Genomic DNA, 25,701 nt, shown 5'->3' with positions numbered 1-25,701 from the left:
ACTATTATCCCATATAAATTACCACTACAAGATATATTATTCACAGGAATAAGTACTAAATTGTTTCACTTCGTTTTATTCCTTCGGGCTTGTTTTGCTTTTCGGTGAGAAACGATGACTCGAAGGCCTTATTAACAGACACAAAAAAACTTCTTACAAAACATAGGTAACTCGTCGAACCCGGCCACGGGTTATTCCACACATCCATAATCTTCTATTTATTTGATGGGTGCATAACTAGTGTTCAGTTGGGAAAAAAAAAAACAGTATAAAGTGTAAACAAAACAACTACCGCAGAGAAAAAGAAAGAGCAGACACTACAAGAAGCTCTAAAAAGAAAAGAAAAGGATACCCTTACATGGTTCGCACCTGTGCTTATTAAGCATAAGAAACTAAAGAAACATCATAAAAACATAGAATTGAAGTCTTCTATATCCTATATCTGGATCCTTCTCCTGGTATTTAATACCTCTCAGCAGATTTCATGCTCCAAGCGTTGAGATTCTCTACTGCGATAGGCTCCGTGCCATTGTTGAACACAAACAAGTGAGCTTCATTCTGCACTGCCAGCTCAGGATAAACCCTAGATAGTATGTTTGTCTTCCCTCCTGCTCCAAAACTTTCCACCACAGAGTGATCAATCTGCCATATTCATACACAAAAATAACTTACTGTTAACCCTAACTCAGTACTAACATTCCAAAAGAAATGACAGAAAAATCTTCACATACCAGACTCCTAAGAGGAAGCTTCTTACTTGCCAAATCAACATCTACAAAGCCAGCAAATGATGGCTTGTACGCTGTCTTCTTCAAAGTGGAGCTGCTCGATCAGAAATTCAAAAACCAAAACCAGCCCGTTAATTACAAGAACCCTCTAAAACGAAGGTTTTTTTTCTTTTCTTTTCTTTTTTTTTAAAGTGTGATGACAAATTAAAGGAAGTGTTAATATAAATTTTTATCTTTTAAATTTATCTTCATTTTAGTTTTGGTTCCTTAAGTTTCAAATAATAAGTTTTAGTTCCTCAAGTTTCTTTTCATTTATAATATTGATTCTTATAATCTAATAAAAACTTAAACTATGTTGTCCCTTGAGAGACTAAAGCTTATGGTTTAAAACTTAAGAGAGTAAAATCAAAATAAGAACAAATTTAAAGGAGTAAAAATTATATTAACTCTTAAAGAAATAACATACCTGCTCGCATCAGAGCACAAGAGAACCACGTGCTTGTCTGGGGCTTTGAAAATTCTGAAAAACACAGGAGAGAACTCCTCCAGGTTTTGTGAGGCCAACGTAAGAAGCCCAAATGGGCCAACACCACCTTGAACCTTTGAACCCTTTTGGGCACAAATATCCTGTGCATTCTTCCAGCTTGGATCAAATGGCTCCGCATTGTCCAAGCTTGTGAAAGAGAAGCTCGCTTCCACGTCAGCCTACACCATCCTCAGCAATTAGAAAAATAGGAACCTATGGTCAATGAACCTAAACCAACAATTTTCTTCCATATAGGATATATAATCAGACCTGAGCAGCAGTGATTCCTTTTACTTCAACGTGATCTCCCTTTTGAAGCATTTGATTGGTCATCGTAACTTGCTCCCCTCTTAGACTGTTTAACTCTTCAATGGGCCATTGCACCAATTGTCTTTTACTAGGATCGAGCCACAAGGTTCTTGGAATTGCCTGAAGAATGTTTACGTAGTTACATATATTTGCATATATATATATATATATATATATATCCTTCTACATGATGAAAGTGAATTGGAAACAGGTAAATTAAGTTACCTGAATTCCTGCCCATCCTTTTAAAACATCCTCTTTGGGAGTATCAGATTCGTTCGCCCAACCCCACAAGATCCTTCTGTTCTTGCTCGGATCGAAGAAGGACTTGGAAGCATAAAAGTTACCATAATCGTATCGAAGTCCACCCCAACCATCTTCTGAAGTGTTATCAGGGACATACTTGTCTGTGCTCGTGGAATATGTTCCAAGTGTGTAGTATTCATACCTAGTTAGGTCGAGACTGTTCTTCAACACATGCTTCACATTTTGTTCATCCATAGCTGACAGGTCCAATCCGCCTTGCCCCTCCAACAAAACCGGGTAGAAGTCGGGGCACTCCCACATACCCGTATTCGCTGAAGAATGGAGCGGGTGTTTGGCCTTGATCCATGTCAAAAAGTCCCTACTTCTATACAAGTAGGCCATCCCTCTGTGCTTCCTCTTACTGCCCACCACGATCCTCCAGTGGCCGTCTTTACTATACCAGGCGGTCGTTGGGTCGCGGAATGCGCTTCCATTCACGCCTTGCTCCGCCACCACAATAGGGTTATGGAGGTCCGGCTTGATCCATTTCCGGAGATACGGATCAGATACATTCTCCGGTACAGCATAGCATTGGACCTGGGTGTTCTTGTCATCAATGATTCCGGTGTAAAGGATCACGGGTCCTTTGCCCGGGACGACAGTGGCGGATCCGGACCAACATCCATATTTGTCCCAGGGTTTGGATGGGTAAATGGCGGGTTCAAGTGGGGTCCAATTGATGAGGTCCTTTGATACTGAGTGGGCCCACACTATGTTGCCCCACACGGCTCCCTTGGGGTTATACTGGTAGAAGAGATGGTACAGCCCTTGATAGTACATAGGCCCTGTGACATACAGCTAGGACAAGTTAAAGAACATTTTGAGACAACGATCATGGAAGTTGTTTGAAATTAAAGGCATCGATGGCTCACCATTTGGATCTGCTTCACATTAATTTGTGCACCACGCCAATTTGACGACGCCCCAAAAGGATTAGCAAGCCAAACAAATTAAGTAGTTAATCACCCATGACAAGTGTGTATATATATTCCAGGAAGAATGTGAAATTAATGTGTTTCAAAAGGATGTCAATTTCAGTACTTTTGCTTTTAGCCATTAAAAGGCAAGAGGATGATGATAACAGTTTAGTAAGCATGCTTTTTAACAATGTCTTAAGGGGGTGTTTGGATAGAAGCCAAACCATAGTTTCAGAAGTGCTTTTACGGATTACGAAGTAAATATGTGGATATGTGGAGGAGGTTACCTCGTTTTGCGGAAAAGTGATTCTCAAACCGTGGTTTTGGTTTTGCTAAACACCCCCTTAAAAAGTATAATGTTTCACATAAAACATATAATCACTAAAAAAGTCCAACAACATACGAGTGAACTGCTTATATGGGACTATGCTAATTTTTCCTTCGAAAAATTTCACGAACCCTTCAGTTTTAAAGTTACATGAAATTAAGAACTCATCAGAATTCTATATATCTTTAACATGCGTGGCACATTTTTGTTTGCCTAAAAATATGCAGTACGGTATTTCATTATCATCATCAACGTCGACTCGCAGCAACTCTTGATTCCCATGATTAAGATGTAAATATACGATTGGAATAAATCAGACAGAAGTTATAGGGTTCATATATTTATAAACTGATTCCTGGCCAAAAAAAAATAAATTTATAAACAGATTATACAAAAAGCGAGGTCGAACGCCACGAGATTATTCGGTTACCGAAAAATTCTTCGCATTGCAAGATCGTACACGATCTTCGACTGTTTCCATTAGATTTCTCACTCCACCTCCCTTCCAATCAAACACATAAAAACATACACGCATCTCTCTCCTCCTAATAGATTTTGATCCTGGAGTTAACTTCCCCCTTTGGTTTCGTTCTTCACCCCATGTTAATGTTACGATACGCAGAGTGATTACAAATAACGATGCAGAACATAATAATAATAATAAAGAAAAGAAAACAATACTTCGCAAACAGAATAAAACTAAGGCCAAAAAAAGAAACACGTCATTTACGTATTGAAAGAGACAAAAACTCAAAAACGGCTTAGTGAGAATAAGATCGAAGCAAGAAGATTACCGTTAATCCAATGTCTGGGAGGTTGAAAGTGATAGCCAGTTCTGTGAGTTTCCTGGACATTAAAAGGAGCAACAGATTGATAAGTTGGGAATACTCTATGAGAGGCTTCGACTCCTATCACACAAAGGAGGCTTAACAATAATATAAAAGCTGTGATATCCATTGTGAATCTCATTGTGTTATAGTAATCGTATTCACAACAAGAATGTTGGGAGTGATTGTGAGGGAAAGCGAGTGAGAAGAGGAGATGGAAGGTCACAGAATTTATAGAGACCATGAGGCGTGGCGCTATTGAAAATAAATATTGATATAGGACGGGCTTGGATTCGGGCGATTCTGTCGGGAAGCCAACTAGATCGTTTGATATGAATTTTAAATTTTAAATATTTATCCTAAAAATAGAACGTGATTAATGGATATCACCCCAATTCAAGGATTCGAGTAACGTTTTATTTATTTATTTATTTTTGTTATCCGTCAAAGAAAATATATGGAAAAAAAGAGGCAGAAATAATTTGTTTAAATAGCAAATAATCTTGTCACGAACCGAAATAATGAATATATGGATAATTCTTTTATTATCAGATTTTTTTTTTAAGAGGGGAAGATGACGGAAGAGGAAATTTAATCACATATATTCTAAACTTGTTTAATGCATGCATGAAGATTTGAACGTGTCTTGTGCTAGTAGTAAGATTGAAAAGTTTAATAATTATCCAAAAAATAAACAAAAGTTTAAAGAGATGACGTGTGTTGATAAGGATTTAATAATAATACTCAGTTGCTACTGATTAATAATCCTGGGAATTCCAATATTCGCGGCAGGGGAATGTAACGTGTTTTAATTATATTAAAAGTAAATAAAAGTAGTTTATTTTGAGGGGTGGTGTTTTTAAAATTATGCCTTTGATACGTGTGGTTTTTATTTAAATGAAAATAGTATGTTAAATATATAAATTTAAGTACTCAGAAACTCATTATGTGCATATACACGAAGATTCTTCCTTCTTTTTTTTTTTTTAATTTAACAGTATATTTACTATTTTTAATTTATAGACACACAACCGAAAAAAAAGTATTGCACCAGATGTTCATCTAATTTTGAACAAATAAATTCAATCAGAATAAGTGAATGACTATAAAAAAATTTCTGAAATTATAACAATGCAGTTGTTAATTAAATGAATTCTAATTAACTGATTTCACACTTTTCATTTAAGAGCATGCCAAACCAATTTGAAAATTTGAATGTTTGCGAACAAGTAATCAATAAAAACATAACTACATTAATCTAAAATATTTAATAATTTTTTTAAATTTACTAAAATAATTTGAATAGGACTAATCCAATTTTTCGATTAAGTCAGCATAACTTTTTTTTGTACCTAGTAATCATATAACTTGATATCAAGAAGTTAGAATATATATCAGTAATAATAGAAGTACAACCAGCTTTTGAATTCAGGGGGGCAATTTATTCCCTGAAAAAAACACAACATTAATTGATTGCATCACTAATTACAAAGTGAGATTTGGTCCATAATGCAATAAATAAGTTTGACATGGTTCGATTAAGAGTTTGCATTAATTTTAATAAATTGAGATGACGATCAATAATGTAATAGTAGTTATGATGAATCATAATTAATTAATTTCAAACTTCTCAATTAAGAACTTGCCAAACGTATCTGAAAACTTCAATACAGGTAAAATCCAAATCTTTCTTTTCCCCCGCCAGAAGGTAAAATCCAAATCAATAAAAAGAAAAAACTATGTTTATTTCATATTATTTAAATTTTTGTTTTATTAAATAACTTATATAGCGTGTGGCGTGTGGGTCTAAATGTAATAATAAATTACTCGATTCTCTTTTTTTTTTTTTTGCCAGAATAAACTACTCCTTTCGTTTCACATTCTCTCTCACAAAAATATTGATTTTAGGGAGAATTAGAGAGAGGGACCTATTGTGGATAATATTCATTCGAAAGGATTTTAAAAATTATAATTATTTAGAAAGACCAATCACTAAAATATAAATTTAAAAATACTATTTTGCTCCTAACTGAATCTCCTTTATTCTCTCTCACCATATCCTATTATTATATTATTTTTAAATGAAATAATGAAGAATTCAAACTGATCAAAATTACAAAGTTAGGAAGCAATTCTAATTAGTAAAATGAAATTAACAATCAACACTAATTAATTTATTTGTCTATCATTTTTAATTAACAAAACTCTTTTTTTTGGCTTTTCATACTATTATTCTGTTTCATGCCTTATAATCCCAATTTAGGATTAAATTGTGAATGTTACCACCTCATGTGTTCATATTGTGTGGTAAATGTTGGTATGTCATGTATATTTTTCTCAGATTTTGATATCATTGATCGTTAATATGATACAAGTTCAAGTCTTTTTATGTATGAAATTGAACACTGAGAATTTATTTTTAAAAAAAAATATAGGGGGAAAAGATATAATAAACATTTAACCCAAATAAAAAGCTCTTTTATTCAATATTTAATATTTGGTGTTATTAGGTCAAATTTTTATCAAGTCTAAATAGAGATATCTCTTTCAGTTTTATCTTTTATATTTATGTAGACTCAAATTTGAATTTTGGCACTCAAACTATTATAGTTACTTTTGTTATGATAAATACCGGTTGATATAATGACTTTTATATGCTGTTTTTTATTTGAAACTTGTAATTTTATTAACCAATATGATTCAATTTATTTCTAAGGGCTGGGTTTATAAATTCATAATTAATGTCCTGAAATAAAATAAGAGTACCTTGCCAAAAAAAAAAGGTTATGAAATAAATAAATAAAAATGTGGTTGACTTTTATAACTTTGATAACTTCATCATTCAGAAAGCTTAAACAAAGTTTTATTGATTAAAAATGATGGAAAAATAAATTAATCAGTGTCGGTCATTAATTTAATTTGATTAATTACAATTGGTTTTGACTTTGTAATTCTAATTAGTTTGAATTAATATGAATAAGAAGTTATTATTTCATTTTAAAAAAGATAATTACAAGATATGGTGAGAGAGAATATAGGGGGTTTAGTTAGGGGCAAAACAATATTTCTAAATTTATATTTTGGTATTTGGTCCTTCTAAACAATTATAGTTTTTATGATCCTTTTCAATAAATATCATCTGTATTTCCCTCTCTCTAATTCTCCCTTGATTTTAATGTTTCACAATATTTATCAATTTCATATTTTAAGAAAATATTAATTTCTTGTTCTGTTTTTTGTTAATTTATGATTCTAACAATACATTAAACCATGGCTAATATTTGCTTTAAAAAATATTAATGATATTTTAAGAAACAATAGATTGGTTTTATAAAACCTGATCTTCATTTAATGATTTTTGGTTCTCTGCAAAAGCTTTTTTTTTTTGTGACAAGTAAAGTGAAATGGAGACTAATGAATAAAGCTTACGCCATTTTGACACCCGTCCTTTTTAGAACTAAAGAGGGAGTGTTCATGTGGCCCAGTCCTACATGATAATTTGGGCAGTCTAGCCGCGCTAACACATAAATGCTAGCGAACTTATGTTTGTCTTCTTCTTGTTATTTTTTAGGTATATTTTATGTGATATATGATGGACACCGGACAATATTTTGGCATTTTATTGTTTTAATTTAATAAAATTTTAAATCAATTTTTCATTCAATATCATGTAAAAAAATTATTATTATCGAGCATCCAAATGTTTCAAAACATTTTACTTTTGATCCTAATGTTATTTTTCTAGAAATATTTTTCGAGCCAAAGTAGTTTTATTTTTTAATAAATGAAATTAATTTCTATTTCCTTTTAATTTTTTTAATCTTTTGTCAGATCGTTCTTAAGTCGTAACCATGCCGAACCTAGCTCGGCTTGTGAATGGGCGAAGCTTTCATTGGGTGGGGCACTAAACTGGAGGCAAAGTCAACTCAATCCACCTCGCCCTAACTACCCTCACTTTTGACTGGCTTGCAAGTAGGCAAACAACATGCTTTCACAAAGTCGTTGCTTCTACGGATTTTTTTAAAAGCTCTCTAACTGATAATTTATATAGGAAGGAATCAGTCATCCATTGAGATCAGAAATTAATGAATTGAGAAATTTGGTATTCATTGTGTAGGCTACCTAACGAAGCAGGTTCATCATCTGAGTGAATTCAAATACCCAGTCCAAGCAGCAGGGTCTAAGCGAATACTTTTGGAGAAATATCTTGCTACTTAACTATCTGTAATATAATTTCCAAGCTCCAAGCTTGCTTTTTCTATTAAAGTAGTGGCTCCTAGGTGGATTTTGCTTTCTCCTGTGGTCCTTCTATTTATTTATCTGCTGTTATTCGAATCTGAACATTCGATTTCGTAAACAGGTCTATGCGCGAATAATAATGTTCGGGAAATTCTGGACCTTGAAAAGGAGCGAGATGACTTTCAATTCACCCACCCGAAAATCAAAGGAAAGTAGAAACAATGCCTCCAGTGGCAAGAGGCTCAACAAATGATGATAATTTAATAGTGATGTGGACAGTTGAAGATGTTACAAATATCATAATTTCATACCCAATCAGATCCCCAGATGGGATCCGCATTACACTATGTCATCCGAGTATACATGGTTACAACTCTCAATGGTTGCCAAAAAAAAAAAACAATGTGATGTGATGCTACAGACACAATTTTGATCCCTTAAAGGGCATAAAGGAGCAAGTCCCCCATCCCACTCCGTTAGTTTAGCTGGCTGAGAGGAGAACGTGGAATAAGTGATGGTTTCAACTCCTTTACACCAAATGAATCATAAGAATTGTTTTCTCTGAATTCCTCAAGCAGAGATTCCATTGGCAAGGATCTTAGGGACTCTATTGTCTCCTTACTCGGAACATCTGACTCTTGTCTGATTGGTGTACTCCCAGTGGGTTCATAGTCCTGCAAGACACACCGAAACAAGAAAAGAAAAATCAAATGATAAATATCTAAAAGGCTCATTTGAGAATATGTAAATTCATTCTTCTGAATAGGATGGCCGAGGAGACGTACCCGATATTGCTGCCCAAAAGTTTCACGAGCCTTCTCTTTAATAGAATCAGCCTGGCCAGTGTGATCCTCTCTAAAAGTCTCTAGTGTGTTTGTGTGAGTTTTGACGACACCTAACATTCCACATATGGTTTCCCGCTCTTTCACATCGAGGTCTGCACAAGGCATTGCAGGACATGATAATATAAATGCAAAATATATACATTTAAAAATCTAAAATTCACAAAGTCCGCAACTATGGCATTTCCACAACTAAACCGAATCGACCAATTCAACTAATGAACCGGAAAATCAACTCTTAAAAGTGGAGCAGCCATTCTCATGCGTGTTGGGGAATAAAAATTTAAAAAATTCAGGAACTAAAGGATCAATTTCCAACTTACTATACTCACCATCAAATTGCTGAAGGGTATCCTCACTGTTCTTTGCCATATCTTCCTCTGCAGCCACCCGGGCAGAATGGATTTCCGTGTCATGTAATGCGTTGCTATCAGAAGCATTCCTGTATCGGGGTGATTGATATTAATCACAACGCATGAAACCGATAAATTAGTCGACTTCTATTGGGAAAACCGACACCAGAGCCGGGAACAGTATACGCAGAGAGTAGACCAAAAGGCGCAGAAGAAAAACCGTGTGTCTGCGTTAGCATAAATATTGTTTGGAACAGTTTTATTAGTAATGGGTAGTGCTTGCCGCGCATTGACTAGAGTTCACTTGTGAACGTCAGAGCCAACTGACCACACACCTGATAAGTGACTCCATTCTGGAAACGTGTTCGGTCCCCATCTCATTAACAGCCTTATGCGTCTTCTTTGTGTGTTCTCGCGCTGAATCAATCACGCCAAAACTACAAAAAGGATTTAAACAGATTTAAGCAAGAATGTCAATAACAATATCGAGAGATCGAGGAGGAAAAATTGACAGATACCTCTGCTGCAAGAGTTCCTCCATGCGACAATGCTTAACTGCAGAATAATCAGCAGTGTCATTGGCATCCTTTTCAGCTTGCGTGCAAAAGGCCTGCCATTTCCTTTTCGCATGAGTCATAATTTCTCCCACTGATGACACGTGTCCATCCAGGAATGACTTGCTCGCGATGCCACTTTCTCTAAGATCAACAAGCCTTGCATCTACCTACAAGTTCTCCCATAATTCCGTCATGTAAATTAATTGGGAGGTATAGGAATACACAACCTATAGAAAAGAAACACAACCAAAGAAACGCCGAAGACTAACCAGATCCATTTGCCGACGAATGTGATTAGACACTAAACCAGTCATATCAGCAATAAGCTTCTCTGCGTCAGATCTGGACTGCTCCTGTACACAATAAGATCGACAGTGACATGTCAGATATCAATACCAATAAACCATCTTCAAGAAAGTTTACCGCCATCACATTATTACCTCGTAAACTTTTTTAAACTCAGCGATGCTCTTTGTCTGCGTTTCATCGGCTTGTGATGCAAAATTTTCAAGCCTTTTAGATTCTTCCAAAAGCTTATCCACAAATTCTTGAGTGCACTCAGATATCTCCTTTGTTTGCTCAAAGCTATGGTTGAATCTCTTTTTAATTTGAAATCAGCAAGGCAGAACAAACACCAGCAGCAGAGAAAGAATCAAATCAGTAAAGACAGTATTATTTTTATTTAGAATGGGGGATATATAAAATAGCGAAACAAAAACCACAAAGACGCGACCAAGTATATAAAAATTATAAGGTAGGCTGGGGCGAAACTTAAACCACGCACATGTCGTAGATCCCTTGCAAGAGCTGCAAATTCCCCCTGCTGAGTTGTCAGAGAACTATGAAGATCATCAAATATAGAACCTGCTTGGGCGACCTCAGATGCGAGAAACTGATTCATTCAAAAAATTCAAAAGAAAAAAAAAAGAATTAGCGTCAAACAAAAACGAAAAATAAGCGCCATACACATAACGGAACTAAGCTTACTTCTTCAATAGAATGACAATTCGAGACACTAAGAGATGATATTTCATCCAAAGTAGCATCAGAGTTCGCCTTGTGCAAACGCACAACATTTTGCATTGCCTCGACATGAGATTTATGCAAAGCCCTTAAAGCAGCCACTTTCTTTCTAACATCAATTACCGCCTACAGGTGATGAAAGATCAATACGAGAATAGAAGACAATACGACATGCAAAATCATGAACCAGATTGAGAACTTTAGTTCACCCTTTTAACCGAATCATGCAGACTAAGGTGATCAGTTAAAATAAAATTAATTGATAAGTTTTTTTTCTCCCAAAAATAACATCTTTTCAAAACTATCCTCCTTAAATTTTATTGGAAAAATTAATTATATCATTTCATTTTACCATAAATTTAAAAACACTTTGAAATGTATTAAATATAATTATTTTGATAATGCATCATATATAATTATTTTGATAACGCATCATATATGATCCATTGCAACTTGAAATGGGTTATGACGGCGAGAGTATAATAACCTGAGAGAAATAAAAAGCTAGAAGATTTTTTTTTTTTTTTGGGGGGGGGGGGGGGAGGAAGCTAGAGGAAATATTCAAGAAAAGGAATAGTGAGACGGGATAAAAGGCAAGAAAAAATGCAACCGAAATTTGTCTAACAAACCTTGTCGTGAATTCCTAAAAACGAATGGCACAGATTTTCCACGCATTGAAGGTGTTCATTCTGTCGAGCCAATGATGTTGTGACGGTATTACAAAGTGAACCAACTTGTTGGACAAGGTCCACATGAAAATTGTTCACCAGGGCTCTGTTGCTTGTGTTCAATTTGTCTTCTCTACCTGTTATGGACAACGGCAGATACGGATTTAAGCAGTTTAAAAAAAAATAAAAAAATCAAGCGGTGCATTAAAAAAATATGACCTACCAATTTTCAAAAACAATGAGGCATTATCATGGAGGGCTTTCTCCAGATCAGCTCGCAATACGCATGCTTGATGAGCCAGAGCATTTTCTGCGGTACATAATTAACGTTAGCACAATTAAGAAGTAAGAAAAATGATGGAAACTTACAGTCATACATACCTGCTTTTCTCTGCTCAGAAATGATGAAATCCTTCTCTTTCAGAGTATAACGGCATTTATTTAGTTCTTCCTCGGTGTTGGCAAGCAATTTGCTAGTCTTGTTCAAACTTTTCTGCGTGGTTTTATGATTTTTGGATGAGAATGCGCGCAGGACTCTATAACTGTAAAGAATAAGCACCTGAATAACTCACCTCAGTGGAATCAAGTTTCTGGCTCAGATCAGAGCATTGGCGAACCTGATCAACGTACTTGTTTTGCAAATCCTCCAGTTGCTGGTGGAAGCATGCCAATAACGAAACAGGATAAGAATACAAAAATAAGATGGCCCATAACCATTTCTATAGCCAAAAGTATCGATGGGGAAAAACCTTCTGATGCGTTTCTAATGTGATCCCCATCTGCTCAATCTGATCTGACATAGCCTATCACAAGGAAAACACACGTCAGTGGAAGGACTCAACGGTAACCTTCTACGAATGATAATAAGAACAAGATAAATGTCTCAGTTGAAGTCCTATACACTAAGTACTAGTGCATATGAAGTAATAATAAGCATTCTAAAGAAATTAAATACCTGAAACTTTTCCCAATATTCACTACTTAAAATTACGTGAAGAGTACTATTCTTGGTGAACATAATGAGTAAATAGCAAAGCAACAACAGAGGAAGCAAGCAAAATAAACACGGGAAAAATTTTTAACCTTCTTTTCGCTCTCTTCTTGATAGTATCTTTCCTTCGGTATATAGACTCCATTTTTCTCCCGTGCAGCGTAAACCTCTGGTCAAAATCAAAATTTCCTCGATGATGCTCTTATGTCCCTTAAAGAACACGAGACTACTCTGAAGAGTCTAAATAGCTCTTTGACAAGCGCAACAGAACTCACCTGCCTTGAGGCGTTCGATTTCTCCGTAAAGGTCCTTGATAAGGGTGGATTTCATCATCTTTTGGTTAACCTAGAATAAACAGAAAGGAATAAGACGGAGAATCATTGAGAGAGGTACAATGAAAATTACCTCCAAGCTAAATTGAAACTGAAAATCTCATAAAAAATGCCTAAGTACACAACATACGTCATTAATAAAATCCACACAGCCGAACTTTCCCCTCTGAATCGCGAATAGAAACTAATCCGTAAGAAATATCTAGATTGCATATAGTAAACAGCTTGAATAGCGAATAGAAGCTTAACATTCCATTCGAATGATGCTTCATAACAAGGAAAGGCACGTACTCTCAGCTAATGAAAAATAATATTGAGCAATTCCTCGGTCACTTACAAAGTTAAAAGACACACATCCCGCTGGAACTAAATGAATACACATAACCAATTTTTGAAAGATTTTGTAAACATAAGCACATATTTCATAGGAATAATGGATCAAAATAGAAAGAGCGTCTCACTCTGCCTCGAAGACTCCATAAATGATTTGTACGGATGAATGGAGGATAAAAAAATAAAAAAATACAAACAATCAGAAGTCCTCCTGCGGTAACACACCTCGGGTTTATTTTTTATGTTCTTTGCCCTATGTGCATAATCCAGTGTGCTCAACGTTTCCTCTAAGCAATGAACAGCTGGAGAAACAGTGGCTATGATACAGGTCTTGGTTCTCCCGCCAAGTGAATCACGCAGTAAACGCGTCAGCTTGCTATCCCTGAGTTCCAATTTTGCTAGGTAAGCATGCTAGCCGAATATTAGACGCTTATTATAGGCGCGGACACATGCCAACTCAGAAAGACAAAAAGAAGGACTAAATCGTTTTCTACAATAAAAATGAATCAAACATTGCAGGAGAAAGAACCTGTAAGGAACATGGCCAAGGTGCTCCACAAGAGCACTAATCACCCGCCCTAAAGTAAGCAAACTTTTATTAATTTCTCCAGCTTCTCTTGCACGACCCTAACAATAGATAAGATAAAATCCCCCTTGTTAACCTTAATTTCCAAGACAACTTAAAAGTAAATATAAAATGGAACACATGTTCATTTGCGCATGCAATATACATGAAAAGTATTACCTCTCTAGCACCGGAACGAGAAATATTTTCTGAGCCGGCTAGATCCACTAAATTCAGCTTTCCACATTTTATTAGTTCTTCCCCTTCTGGGGTTGGTTCCTTTATGTGTATTGTTATCGAAAACAAGGAATGTGACCGACTGAAACAGGAGAATTAAATATCAATAAAAGATTGAACTTTGTTATCTGTCTAAGCCAGAAACAAAAGGCAACAGTTACCTTGATTGCTTGTTCAATAATGTTTCTGCAGTACGTCTTTTGGCAGAGCCCCTTTCCAAAAGAGTGAAGATCTCCGTAGCACTTGTCACAATTTCTTCCTCCAAACCTCTTACAAGAACTCCACCTTTACCATCTTCCATCAGAGGCAGCTGCTTTTTCTGCTTCTCCTCCAAAGCAACTTTGGAAATTTCATCAGGGGCAAGCAAATCAGTGATCTCCTCATTATACAATTCTAGAAAAGTGACCTTCACACTATATTCAGCATTTTGGCTCTCAAGGGTATCAAAAATCTGTTTGACAGCCCTAGGTATTACTCCTGCGTCTGGAGGCAACTCTCCATTCAGCCCACTCTGCAAAGTTGTTTGTAAACTTAGTAAGCATGAATTATGAGTAAGCAAGTGGCAATTCCATTAGCCTTTTGAGAACACACTAAATTATACCTTTGACCTTTTGCAATCGCCTTCCATTGTGTATGTTTTCCCCGTGCCAGTTTGACCATATGCAAATATGGTGCAATTAAACCCCTCAAGAACTTCATTTACTATCGGGATGATAGCCTGATCATAAAGATCTTTTTGCTTTGCAGAAGGACCAAAAACCTGCGAAATATGCTATGAATCATTTGGAATTCCTTACAGGCTCAAACAGGACACATTTATGATATTTATTCCTCAAAAGAAGTTAACCAAAGTGCATTTAGTTTATTCGAATTCTTCGTAAAACAATGCGTAGGTTAAAAATGCGTACACACTCTCAATCTCAAAGATGCCGAACCTGGCCATTCTCACAAGGAAAGGCGAATCGCTACAGAACTTGGCGAATGCTTGGTTTTCAGCCAAGCAATATTGTATTTCTCATCAAGGAAAAGTCTAGGCAAGATAAGCAATAAGCACTGTTTAAAAGCTAATCCAAAGTAAAAGCCTGCGCGTAAATACGAATTCAATAACATCGCCCGGTAGCACTCATTTTCAATATAATGAACTCGTTGGAGCTGAACCGCTTCACCTTTTGTCCATAAAAATTCCCCTGGATCCTACGGGAGAAACATCATTTGCTCTGATGTTCAACAAGAATGGCTCATTTAGCATTCTGCCTTCGTTTAACAGTATAGAACCGACATGACTGTGTCCCCAGAAAACAATCAAAAGTAGAGAAACCCAAGTGGGCTGCCTGGAGAAAGCTAGTTTTCACCTCAGTAAATGTAATGAGGAAGGTAATGATAAGTAAAAATTGGGTTGAAAGAAACACCTTATCGAATGTGAAAACTCTGTCTATATGTTTGCCGGCAATGTTCTGAGACACCGCAACTTCTCTGGTGTAATCATTGCAGGTGATAACCTGTGGTGCATTGTTCCGCAACTCTTCCTCGCTAAATGGCCTGGAATTTACATGAGAAACAGAAATGTCGTCCGATTAGTTGAAATGTCGAGGAGCTTGAAAATAAATGATCAAGGTTCATTGTATAATCTGACCGGAATACCTGCAACGGAGGAGAACCTGAACATTGACGCCCTTCTCTCTGTCTCCGCGAGAGGACATTGTGGATCCTAGAGAGCAAGAATCACCACAGAACTTCACTCTTTCGTTAGCAGATCGGGTTCTGAATTTCGTTTGTCTCTCTCTTCCCGCCTCTGCGTGAATCGGTGGGAGAGCGGGTGGGTTTGAGATTTGAAATTTTGAGAGCCGCTCTCGCCTTTTATCTGGCATCTACGGCTCAGATGGTGGACTCCCGATCTGACGGTATTATATGAAACTGTTCAAATGGGGTGCACCGGTGAGACCATTTTACCCCTAAATTTCGAATGACCTTTGCGAATTGTCCTTTGGTATCAGCTTCGAACAGATGTATTAAATTATTCACCGGGAAAAGAACAATACAACGTTAAAGTGAGCACGGGGCACGGCGCACTCAATTGGGCTTTTGGGTAATTCGATTGGGCTCTTTAATTTAGTGAAATTGCATTGGGCTTATAGCCCAGCCCATTAGGTATCCATAATCAATCCAGCTTCGTCTCCTTCATCCTTGGGCGAAACTATCCCAAACTCCTGCGTGCTGTCGTTCAGGGGGGAAAATAAACAGTTTTACCGATTGATCTCGGGGATTTTATGCTTCTTCCATCTGCTGACTGTATAAATATATGTATATTTTCATTTGTACATTTATTTGTATAACATACGCATGTTAGATAGTCTGCGGACCTTGAGCGGATTTGTATAGAATCATTACCTCTCAGTTGAGATATTTTAATCGTATAGAATCCTATTAAAAATCGAAGGCATCAGTATATGAATATATTACTGCATAGATGTATAGAATCTTACATTATTCACATGTCAAGGCATAAGAAAAGACTTATAATTGATTTAACCAGCATGAAAGTAATTTCGGAGAGTTTTTAAACGTAATTAATTTTAGGTGCTCTTCTTTCTTTCTTTTTTTTTTTAAGTAGCTAGTATGCGAGAAACGCCCCCCCGGGGGGAGATCAATTACTTGTGGCCAGATTTCAAGCGCAAGGATTCGCACCAACATTATCTATTCCTCTTTGTCACTTTCTGGGGCCTCTAGATACTGGCTTCGTTTAGATCAGCAATTGAATAAGCTGTTTATTAAAAAAGTAGCTTATGGATAAGTGAAGTTGGGTAAAAACTAAATTGGATAAGCTGAATGTGTTTGGATTAGAGTTCAGATAAGCTAGTTTGCAAAAGTAAAATTGGTAAAAAGTTGTTTGAATTATGATTGAGTAAAAGTAAGTTTGGTTGTAAAATGACCAAAATGAGTATGAGTTATAATAAAGAATGAAAAATAATAAAAAAATTGATTTCACATAATACAATGAATTTAAGTTAAATCAATATGAAGAAGTGAATTAAATTTTAAAATTTAAGAGAAATCATAAAAAAAAATTTAAATACAAAGTGGAAGATGAAAAAAATGAATTGAGATAATATAACAAAAAAGCGAGGAGAGAGAGCTGAGGCGGAAGAAAAAAAATGAGGCGAAGAAAAATGAGAGATTCCCAGCTACTGAAGTAAAAATAACCCCCCCACACTTTCCAACGGTAAAAAAATAAGCTCTTAAAGTGAGGAGATAAGCCACAAAATTCTGCTTAAGCCTGACCGCCCGTTTTGTAGCTTAAAATGTATAAGCTGCTTTTTTTTTTAAGCTCAGCCAAACACAGCATCTTCAGCCAACCGGGGTTATGAGTAAAATAAACTGCTTTTAAATCCAAATAAGGCTCTGTTTGGATAGCACCCCATCCAAACCATGGTTTGGGGAAAATGCTACCCAAACAGCCTCTCCAAAAACCAAAACCATGGTTTTGGAAAAAGCAAAATTTTTTTGCTTTTGGAGGAAAAAGGGAGAGTGTGAGGGCCTATATGATATGTATCTTGTTATTTTTTTTATAAACATATTTTTTTATAAATATATTTAATCTTATATTTTATAAATATATATAGACATTAATTATTTATTAATTATATATCTTATGTATTATTAATTATGTTGGTAAAAAACATATTATTAACAATTTTATTTCTTCAAATTAAAATATATCATAAAATCTATTTTTTCTGTAATTATCATATTAACTTATGTCTTTTTTTTAGTAATTTGTATATATAAAAAGTGCTTCTGATAACAACTATCCAACACTCTCACTTCTCAGAATCACTTTTTTACAAAATCTATTCTTCACAGAATCTATTTTTTCCAGAATCTATTCTCCAGAATCACTTTTCCAAACCACGGTTTGGTTTCATCCAACACACCCTAAGCCTTGCCAAACGGACCCACTGTAGGATATACTGATATTGGCTTATAGCCTCCTACTGCGCCAGATATACCAATGAGGACGTCCAGAAAAAAGACTAGTAAAAAAAAAAAAAGGGATTTACCATTAGATCAAATGCAAATAATCACGTAAAATCATTATTGCATATCGATTACTCTTAACGAACCGATGAATATTAATTTGAAATACAGATTGTTGGTGCATAAGCTGAAAGACATCGATCAAATATACAAGAAAAAAAAAGTCAATTATTAATTTATTATGATCGATAAACACGCACATATTGTGCTCATGTATTTAAAGTTTATTTAGAATAAACCATACTGCTACTATAGTGATTCGTAATTTATGAACAGCGTTGAGTTTATATATTTTATACCGCATATATAAACACATCTGATCTTCTGAGGGGACGCTGAAATTGGAAAGATTTTCTGCCCGTTATCCCCTTATCCTTTTTCAAGTCTGGACGAAAGAGAAAGCGCCACGAATCATGGGCAAAAATACACACAAATTGGCAATATGCAAACAACACGTGAGTCCCTAAGGGGAAAAGCATAAGCGATTCCATCTACAGTCATCATCTCATCTTTGAAAACGAAAGATTTCATCTTGACTCCGCTGCATGCACGTTGAACATTATTGATATAATTCAAGAGATTTAAATTTTACAGCTTTTATATACTTTCATGTACCTACGAAATTCACAACATCTATTTAAAAATCCTAAATACTCTCTGTGATTCATTTTATAAATTATCTGTATCTAATTTATATATACAAATAAAAACAGTTAAAAGCGCCAACTTGACATTAAATTAGATTTTTAATATTATTTTTACTAACTACACTAAATTTAACATCATATTAGTTTTTATTCTCTCATTACCATTATCAAATATAAGAATATACGACAAAAAATATCTAACGCCCCTTGAAAATAAGCAAACGCCTCCTAATGCAATTAATTGTTTTAATCATCATTTATAAAATATTATGTTTATTTTATTTTGATTTAAGAGGCAGCCTACAATATCTGTCGCTCTTCGAGCTGGTCACTTTCCCCGACTTCTTGCGCCAGAACAGCACAAACATGTATTAGAAAAATCAGCAATGGGCTCCATGGGTCTCACTCAGTCGTAGCTATCGATAGCGGCTTCAATCTTGTTGATTTCCTTATCGTTATCTCCCACTCTACTTTTTTTGTTTGTTTGTTTGATGTCCGGGGCCTGAATGCTGCATCTGTTCCTTCTAGTCTACAACACGAGTGAAGAGTGGCGCCCTCCTCCCGCCTTCGATGCCTGAATCAGCCGCTCGATCCGTCGGCGGCACCGAGTACAGCTGGTGCAGGTCCGTCCCGTCGGGCACTGGGATTACCGTTCTCGGTCTCCTCCTCTCCAAATCCCCTGATGTTTCACTCCTTCAAACTGCACTCCGCAGTCTTCAAAATTCCCATCCGATCCTTCGCTCAAGGCTTCGTCTGGACGCCTCCACCAACACCTTTCACTTCATCACTCCTCGCGATCCTCACATCCAAATTACACCCTTTGATCTGCAATACACGTCTCGCATCATCGGGAGTGAATCAAACGATCGGCCCAGCAGCCCCTTCCTTCGGATCCTCGAGTACGAGCTGAATCGGAACTCGTGGCGTGATCATAGCGGCTCAATGTCCGCCGACACTGACGTCTTCCATGCGAGCCTCTACACAGTAAGCGATCAACAATGGGCCGTATTTCTCCGGCTGCACACGTCAGCATGCGACCGTACGGCAGCGGTGGCGCTGCTGAAGGAACTGCCGGAGCGAGTGGGTGGAAGAGTGAAAGAAGGGAAAGGGACGGAGATGGAATTAGAGAGAAAAGGAAAGGTCAGGTTGGCAATTGAGGATCTCATTCCGGAGGGGAAGGCGAACAAGCCTTTTTGGACGCGTGGATTGGACGTGCTTGGATATTCCTTGAACTCTTTCAGGTTCTCGAATTTGAATTTCGTGGATGCTCATTCCCCGAGAAGCTCTAAGGTGGCGAAAATGCAGTTGGACAGGGACGAGACAGAGAGGCTAATTGTCGTGAGTTACTATCTCTTATTCCACTTGATAACTCCGGCTACGTTAATTAATAATGGCTTTATCCATAAATCCTATCAAGAACCAGGAAATTGTCCTCGAATATTATTTTTTTATTGCGGAATCAAGTCTCTCGTTTATATCTTAGAAAATGTTTCTTGAAGATGAGAGGGATGTGGATAACTCCATTCTGTTTTGACTCGCAAAGGACTGTGGGGGTGCAAAAATCACATCACATGTCGAAGTAATTTGACTAGGAATGAAAAATTGGCCGACAAAATTTTTGCTGTCAGAACTAAATCAATTTGATGTTACAGTAATGAAGAATTACTTTGTGAAAGAAAACTCAGTAGCGTGATGAAGCTGCTGTGGTCTAATAATTTTTTTCCTTAATACATGTCATACAAAAGTACGATTTCTTTTAGTGTGATCAGGTCTCTCTGTCCAACAATAGGGAGCCAAAAAAAGTGACCTAGTTTCATAGCAATGTGGCAGTCATTTTGACAAGTACCAAATGCCCCATAATCTGTATATTTCTGAGTTCTATTATCTCCGACGTGATATATTACAGCTGCTTTTTGCGTGTGGTTTGGTAATGTAATTATTCAGTTTAATTATGAAATATGATGTAGGGATGCAAATCAAGAGGAATCAAGCTTTGTGGGGCACTTGCGGCAGCTGCAATGATTGCCTCATGGGCATCTAAGCACCGTCCTGATTTTGAGAAAGAGAAATATGCTGTAGTAACTCTCACTGATTGCCGCTCAATTCTAGATCCAATCCTTAACGGCAATGACCTCGGTAAGGCACACAAATTAGTTAGCACACTTTTTTCTTTGGTTCATTATGCTTCTGTTACTGGTACATCACGCCGCCCTGGTTCACAAAATCTGAAAATGCAGTTTCTGAGCCTTTTCTTATGTCATTTTGAAGTAACTTATTGAGCGCTAATTCTTTTGTCCTGTCCTCTGAGTCCTGAGCAAAACTGTCATTAGGGATTTGTGATACTTATCGAATACCATGTGACTATACTCCCAATTTTCAGGCATCGATCTTTGCGCTAAGAGCTTAGATTTATAGAGCAATATGGTTCACATGCAGCTTTCTAACAAATCGCTTATTTGGTTCAGGATTCTACCATTCTGCCATTTTAAACACACATGATGTGGGCGGAGAAACTCTATGGGAGCTGGCAAGAAGAAGTTACATGGCCTTTGAGAATGCTAAGAACTGCAACAAGCATTTCACAGACATGTCTGACCTCAACTACCTCATGTGCAAAGCCATTGACAGCCCAGGTTTGACACCGTCATCGTCATTGAGAACGGCCCTAGTTTCAGTGTTTGAAGACCCTGTCATCCAGGATTCGGAGTCAGATAAAATGCATCAAGAGGTTGGATTGGAAGACTATGAGGGTTGCTCCTCCGTCCATGGCGTGGGGCCATCCATAGCCATATTTGACACCATACGGAATGGAATGCTGAATTGCACATGTGTATATCCGTCACCCCTTCACTCTAGGGAGCAGGTACTGAAACTACTTGATCATATGAAGAAAATCCTAGTGGATGCTGGTCACATTAATTGAAGATCGGTAAACTGAACTGTCATGGCTATTATGCACCGACCAATTCATTGCTTAGCTTTGCCTTGTGATTCAATGAAGTTGCCAATTCCTGCATGATATATCGAGAGCAAATATTGTCACGCCGGGAAAATGAGAACAGCTCAGTCAAAGATGCCAGGGTATTAGAAACATGAACTACCGTTTATTGAGACCAAAGATGCGGTCTCAATTCTTATATAATCACTAAAAATGGGTATTTTTCATGTGTTTATTTTCATCTCAAACTTCAACAAACCGTGTAGCTGAATTAATTTATGTCAGTCTACCCGTAAATCTTCCAAGACAAGCACAAGGTTCAAGAAAACCTCCCCGATGTAAACTGATCGCCTGTTTAAACCTTTTTTGACATCGTGAAGATTAGCGCGCAGTGTTATCCTAGATTAAAATCTGTTATGTTGAAGGGCGGAAGCATAAGCGGGTCAATGTTCTTTTGTTGGGCCAAAGGTCTATGTTTTTATTTGGATACGAGAGAATTTGGCAAGTGATTCTTCATGTTACTTGTAGACTCGGAGAAAAGTCTATGTTCGTTCGTGTTGGTTCCGTGCATGCATTTAATTAGCCAGCATAATTTCGGGGAGGCTTACTCAGGGGACCCCCCACGTTACATTTCCAATTTCTCGCGCTTTCAAGACATTAAAAAAATTGCCGAACTCACTGAATTAAGCGGGAAGAGCTTGATTAGTATAGTATGGCAAGTTCCCTAAACAAATGTCCAAATGATAAGTGAGCAGTATTTCGGAATAAGAGATCGCGAACACGGCCATTTGATTAGATTAATAAGGTCATTGTAACAATTGAGAAGGAAGGGAACGTGTTTGCAGAAGTTCACAAACCAAAATTCAAAGTTCGAACATACCAGGAACTAGTTACATGTCAGATCATTCCTACTTGAAAACTGTCTGTATCAACAGCTTCCAGGGAACTTCTAGCTATAGGTCATGCTTTATACGACCGTGTACATCTCTTACTTCTAGATATGCTGCAGAGCTTACATGTAGCCCTGCGAATATCAAAAGATAATATCTGTAGTTCTGATTCCCGGAAAAAAAGAAAGAGCTTTTGGTCACTGCAATTCAAGGAAACTCATCAAAAATTTTGGCCAGATCAAACCTCCCATTGCTGCATTCTATTGCATTCAACACCTGCCGAAACGTTGAAACACTGCACGGAACAACCAGGCCGTTCTTCTGATCAAACCCGTATTCGTCGTATGCCTTGTCCAGCAACATCTTGAACAGTGGGTGAGAGAGATAGCTGGTTGGAACGACATGTCGTTTGCGCTCCTCCCCCACGTAGAGTGCAAAAAAGCCAGTCGGGGTTCTGTTATTTGCGGTTTCTTCCTCCTGTCCCCTGAGCAAATACTCATGGTAGACAGGATCTGGGTCAACCCCACCAACAGCCTTCACCTTTTTGGCCAATTTCTTAAACGATATCATCTGCTTCCCTAGCAAGGCACGCTGGGGGAAGAAGAAGCAGAGAAAATACAGAAGATTATTGTACGTACGCTGGCTATGTGTAAAGGAGGATTTAGTTTTTTATATATCATGTGAAGTGGGATGGATCGTAACCAAAGCATTGGGGTTGAAATTTTGAAGGTGTCACGTCTTGACTTTTGAAACTCTGGGAATCTATGACTGACATGTGAAGATTTTTAAGCGTATTAACAGAACATTCCTTTTCTTTAAGGTATAAAATACTAATAGGGTGTGAAGTGGTTGTTGGGTGAGTTTGACTAAGGAATAGTTAAAAGGACAGAAGATATTATCTCACATGGTAAAACCAAAAGAATAGCCATTAGTAGTGGGTGGCACGCCAAGGTGCCAACACCTTCGAGCAGTACAAATGGTGAAGAGTTGGCGAGTTTCACTTCGTACTCCACATTTGTCGGCTGGAAGCAATTCTGCACCCAAGGGAATGAGTCAAACCAACGATGCGCATCCCGTGGCGTACCAGAATCGCCTAAAAACCAATCAAATATAAATAATAATAAAGTTAAGAAGAAACTGTTTTATTTAGTGTTTGTTTGACCAGAAAATAAATGATTATCACTTAGTTATGTGGCATAGGTAAAAACTCAAAGCTTTGACATTGTTATATGTTTGATGAAAGGTCTCCTGTCCACTAAAAGTGATCGTACTGCAGTGCCCTGCACGTACATGCTACTAACTTTGTCTTTAAATATAAGGTAATCTTAAATATAAGTCTCAAATTCATTTTGTTTTCTATATTTTGCTATCTTTTTTTTCTTTCAAAATGGTCATTATGAGAGCTGCACATGTTAATATTATATCAAATACTCATCCGGTCCTTAATATAGGACCAAATTGTTAAGTTGGTTTTGGTCCTAAATATAAGACCCATTTATCATATTTTTTAATTTTCTCTAAATTACCTCTATAGATACTCTCTCAACCATAATCAAGTAGAAGAGGAAGAGAGAGAGTATTAAGAAAGATGATTATGGTATTTTAGGAAAAACGTGTCACATTTCTTATAATTAACTAACTTACCTAACTTCCTTAATCTAATCAAATTAGTTAAATGGGTCTTATATTAAATACGGGAGGAGTAGTATTTTTAGCTAATGTATATGATTAGTAAATATATTTAAGGAAAACAATACTTATTTATTGCAAGTAGCTAATTTAACAAACTTTCTTAACCTACTCAAATTTGCCAATTAACTCTTATATTAAGTACCATGCTAGTATATTATAACTAGCTAAGTTCTCAATAATGAAAGGTTCGACCCTTTTTCGATTCATAATATTTTTTCTTTAAATATATTACTATATCTAGTCCTTAAATCAGCGTTAATTGACTAATTTGAGTAGATTAAGAAAATTTATTAAATTAATTATTTGTAATAGATATATATTATTTTGTCCAAAATATTCCTACTAATCAAGTGTATTAACTCTTGCTAATCAAGTATATCGGTTCGAACTACCATTATTATAAGTACTATCATAAAATAGAAATATGAAAAATAAAATGTATTGATATCTTATATTTAAAATCAAAATCAAAATTTAAAAAAATTTATATTAAAAACTGGAGGTAATAATAATTTAACTAAAGTTGTTTTTGTAATTAAGAAACTCGGAAAATCAATAACATCCACGGGACACGTAATGATGAATGCCTCACGCTCAAGATTCGACACATCACGGGTCCGGGGAGCCACACAAAGGACGAAACGCTGGTTAACGGGTGTTCATGTCTACGTACTGTACTCATATATTCTAAGCAAGATTTTGAATTTAAAATGTATGAGAAGACGTACCGAGCAAAATTTAAGCGAGTTATACAAGAGCTTGGTGAGAACTGAGACTAGGGCAAAATTTACGGTTGGAGAAGCATTTATAATATATTTATATATATCACTCATCAATACGGCTTTTATATTGCCAGGATATTTCAAATTCATCGCAGCCCCTCTGACTCATGATTGATGTTCTTAGTGACTGGGGACTGATTAACTTTTTGCCAGCATGTTTTCCCTTCTCTCCTACTTAGGTTGGAGGTGTTTTGTGAGTTATAAATTTTTAACTTCAAATTAATATTAAAAATCTCAAATAGTTTCTTGAAATTCCTGGTTAAAAAAAAAAATAGTTTCCCTGCAATTGAGCATCTCCATTGCATACTCTATACTTTCTCTTTTGTATCCTTGTTCTTCAGGCCTTTGGATTGGCCTTTTTTTTTTTGGAGACCCATACACATAACACATGCATGTTGTAACGTCTTGAGTCTTGGTAACTCTTTTGGTTGATTTAAGGATATATAGTTTAGTGATTAAAATGAAATCTTGATGTCTGATTAGGATTAAGTGAATTAGAGGAGTGGGTGAACAAATCCCTCTCAGGATTGTTCCAGGGGAAGTGCAATTTCAGGAAGGTTTAGCCGCCGCGTGTGAAGTCAAAGGGACGTCGCGGCGAAGTTGTTAAGATGAGTGGAGTTTCCCTCTTGGGAAGGC

The 25,701-nt window shown here is 36.5% G+C and overlaps 4 protein-coding genes across 4 annotated transcripts; 1 reads left to right on the top strand and 3 right to left on the bottom strand.

The window, feature by feature from the left end:
- Positions 1–469: 469 nt before the first annotated feature.
- LOC114743371 (beta-fructofuranosidase, insoluble isoenzyme 1-like) lies at positions 470–4,047 on the bottom strand (the record flags this gene model as incomplete). Its single annotated transcript, XM_028931580.1, has 7 exons — positions 3,909–4,047; positions 2,742–2,750; positions 1,789–2,654; positions 1,525–1,683; positions 1,195–1,433; positions 732–822; positions 470–642 (listed from the first exon to the last, which is right to left on the bottom strand). Coding segments are annotated over exons 3-7 (1,523 nt in total), but the record flags the coding sequence as incomplete, so codon positions are not given.
- Positions 4,048–8,393: 4,346 nt separating this feature from the next.
- Positions 8,394–15,868, bottom strand: LOC114743372 (kinesin-like protein KIN-5C). The gene is made up of 23 exons (XM_028931581.1): positions 15,723–15,868; positions 15,491–15,620; positions 14,683–14,841; positions 14,243–14,592; positions 14,025–14,163; positions 13,809–13,906; positions 13,505–13,661; positions 12,890–12,959; positions 12,707–12,783; positions 12,373–12,426; positions 12,196–12,276; positions 12,005–12,116; positions 11,847–11,933; positions 11,585–11,760; positions 10,920–11,081; positions 10,717–10,824; positions 10,373–10,531; positions 10,202–10,285; positions 9,894–10,099; positions 9,711–9,812; positions 9,355–9,464; positions 8,966–9,117; positions 8,394–8,854 (listed from the first exon to the last, which is right to left on the bottom strand). Exons 1-23 carry the CDS (start codon positions 15,779–15,781, stop codon positions 8,657–8,659), a joined length of 3,030 nt encoding a protein of 1,009 aa, XP_028787414.1. The 5' UTR covers positions 15,782–15,868; the 3' UTR covers positions 8,394–8,656.
- Positions 15,869–19,147: 3,279 nt separating this feature from the next.
- On the top strand, positions 19,148–22,080 carry LOC114743370 (uncharacterized). The gene is made up of 3 exons (XM_028931577.1): positions 19,148–20,101; positions 20,731–20,899; positions 21,229–22,080. Exons 1-3 carry the CDS (start codon positions 19,334–19,336, stop codon positions 21,684–21,686), a joined length of 1,395 nt encoding a protein of 464 aa, XP_028787410.1. The 5' UTR covers positions 19,148–19,333; the 3' UTR covers positions 21,687–22,080.
- A 718-nt stretch (positions 22,081–22,798) lies between these two features.
- Positions 22,799–23,182, bottom strand: LOC114743373 (auxin-responsive protein SAUR15-like; the record flags this gene model as incomplete). The annotated part of the gene is made up of 1 exon (XM_028931582.1): positions 22,799–23,182. A coding segment is annotated over one exon (384 nt), but the record flags the coding sequence as incomplete, so codon positions are not given.
- Positions 23,183–25,701: the final 2,519 nt, after the last annotated feature.

This window comes from Neltuma alba, unplaced genomic scaffold (genome assembly GCF_004799145.2).
Source record: "Neltuma alba isolate B1F8T4 unplaced genomic scaffold, ASM479914v2 tig00004004_pilon, whole genome shotgun sequence".
Classification (NCBI taxonomy): Eukaryota; Viridiplantae; Streptophyta; class Magnoliopsida; order Fabales; family Fabaceae; genus Neltuma; species Neltuma alba.
This window is presented reverse-complemented; position numbering and strand designations above follow the sequence as displayed.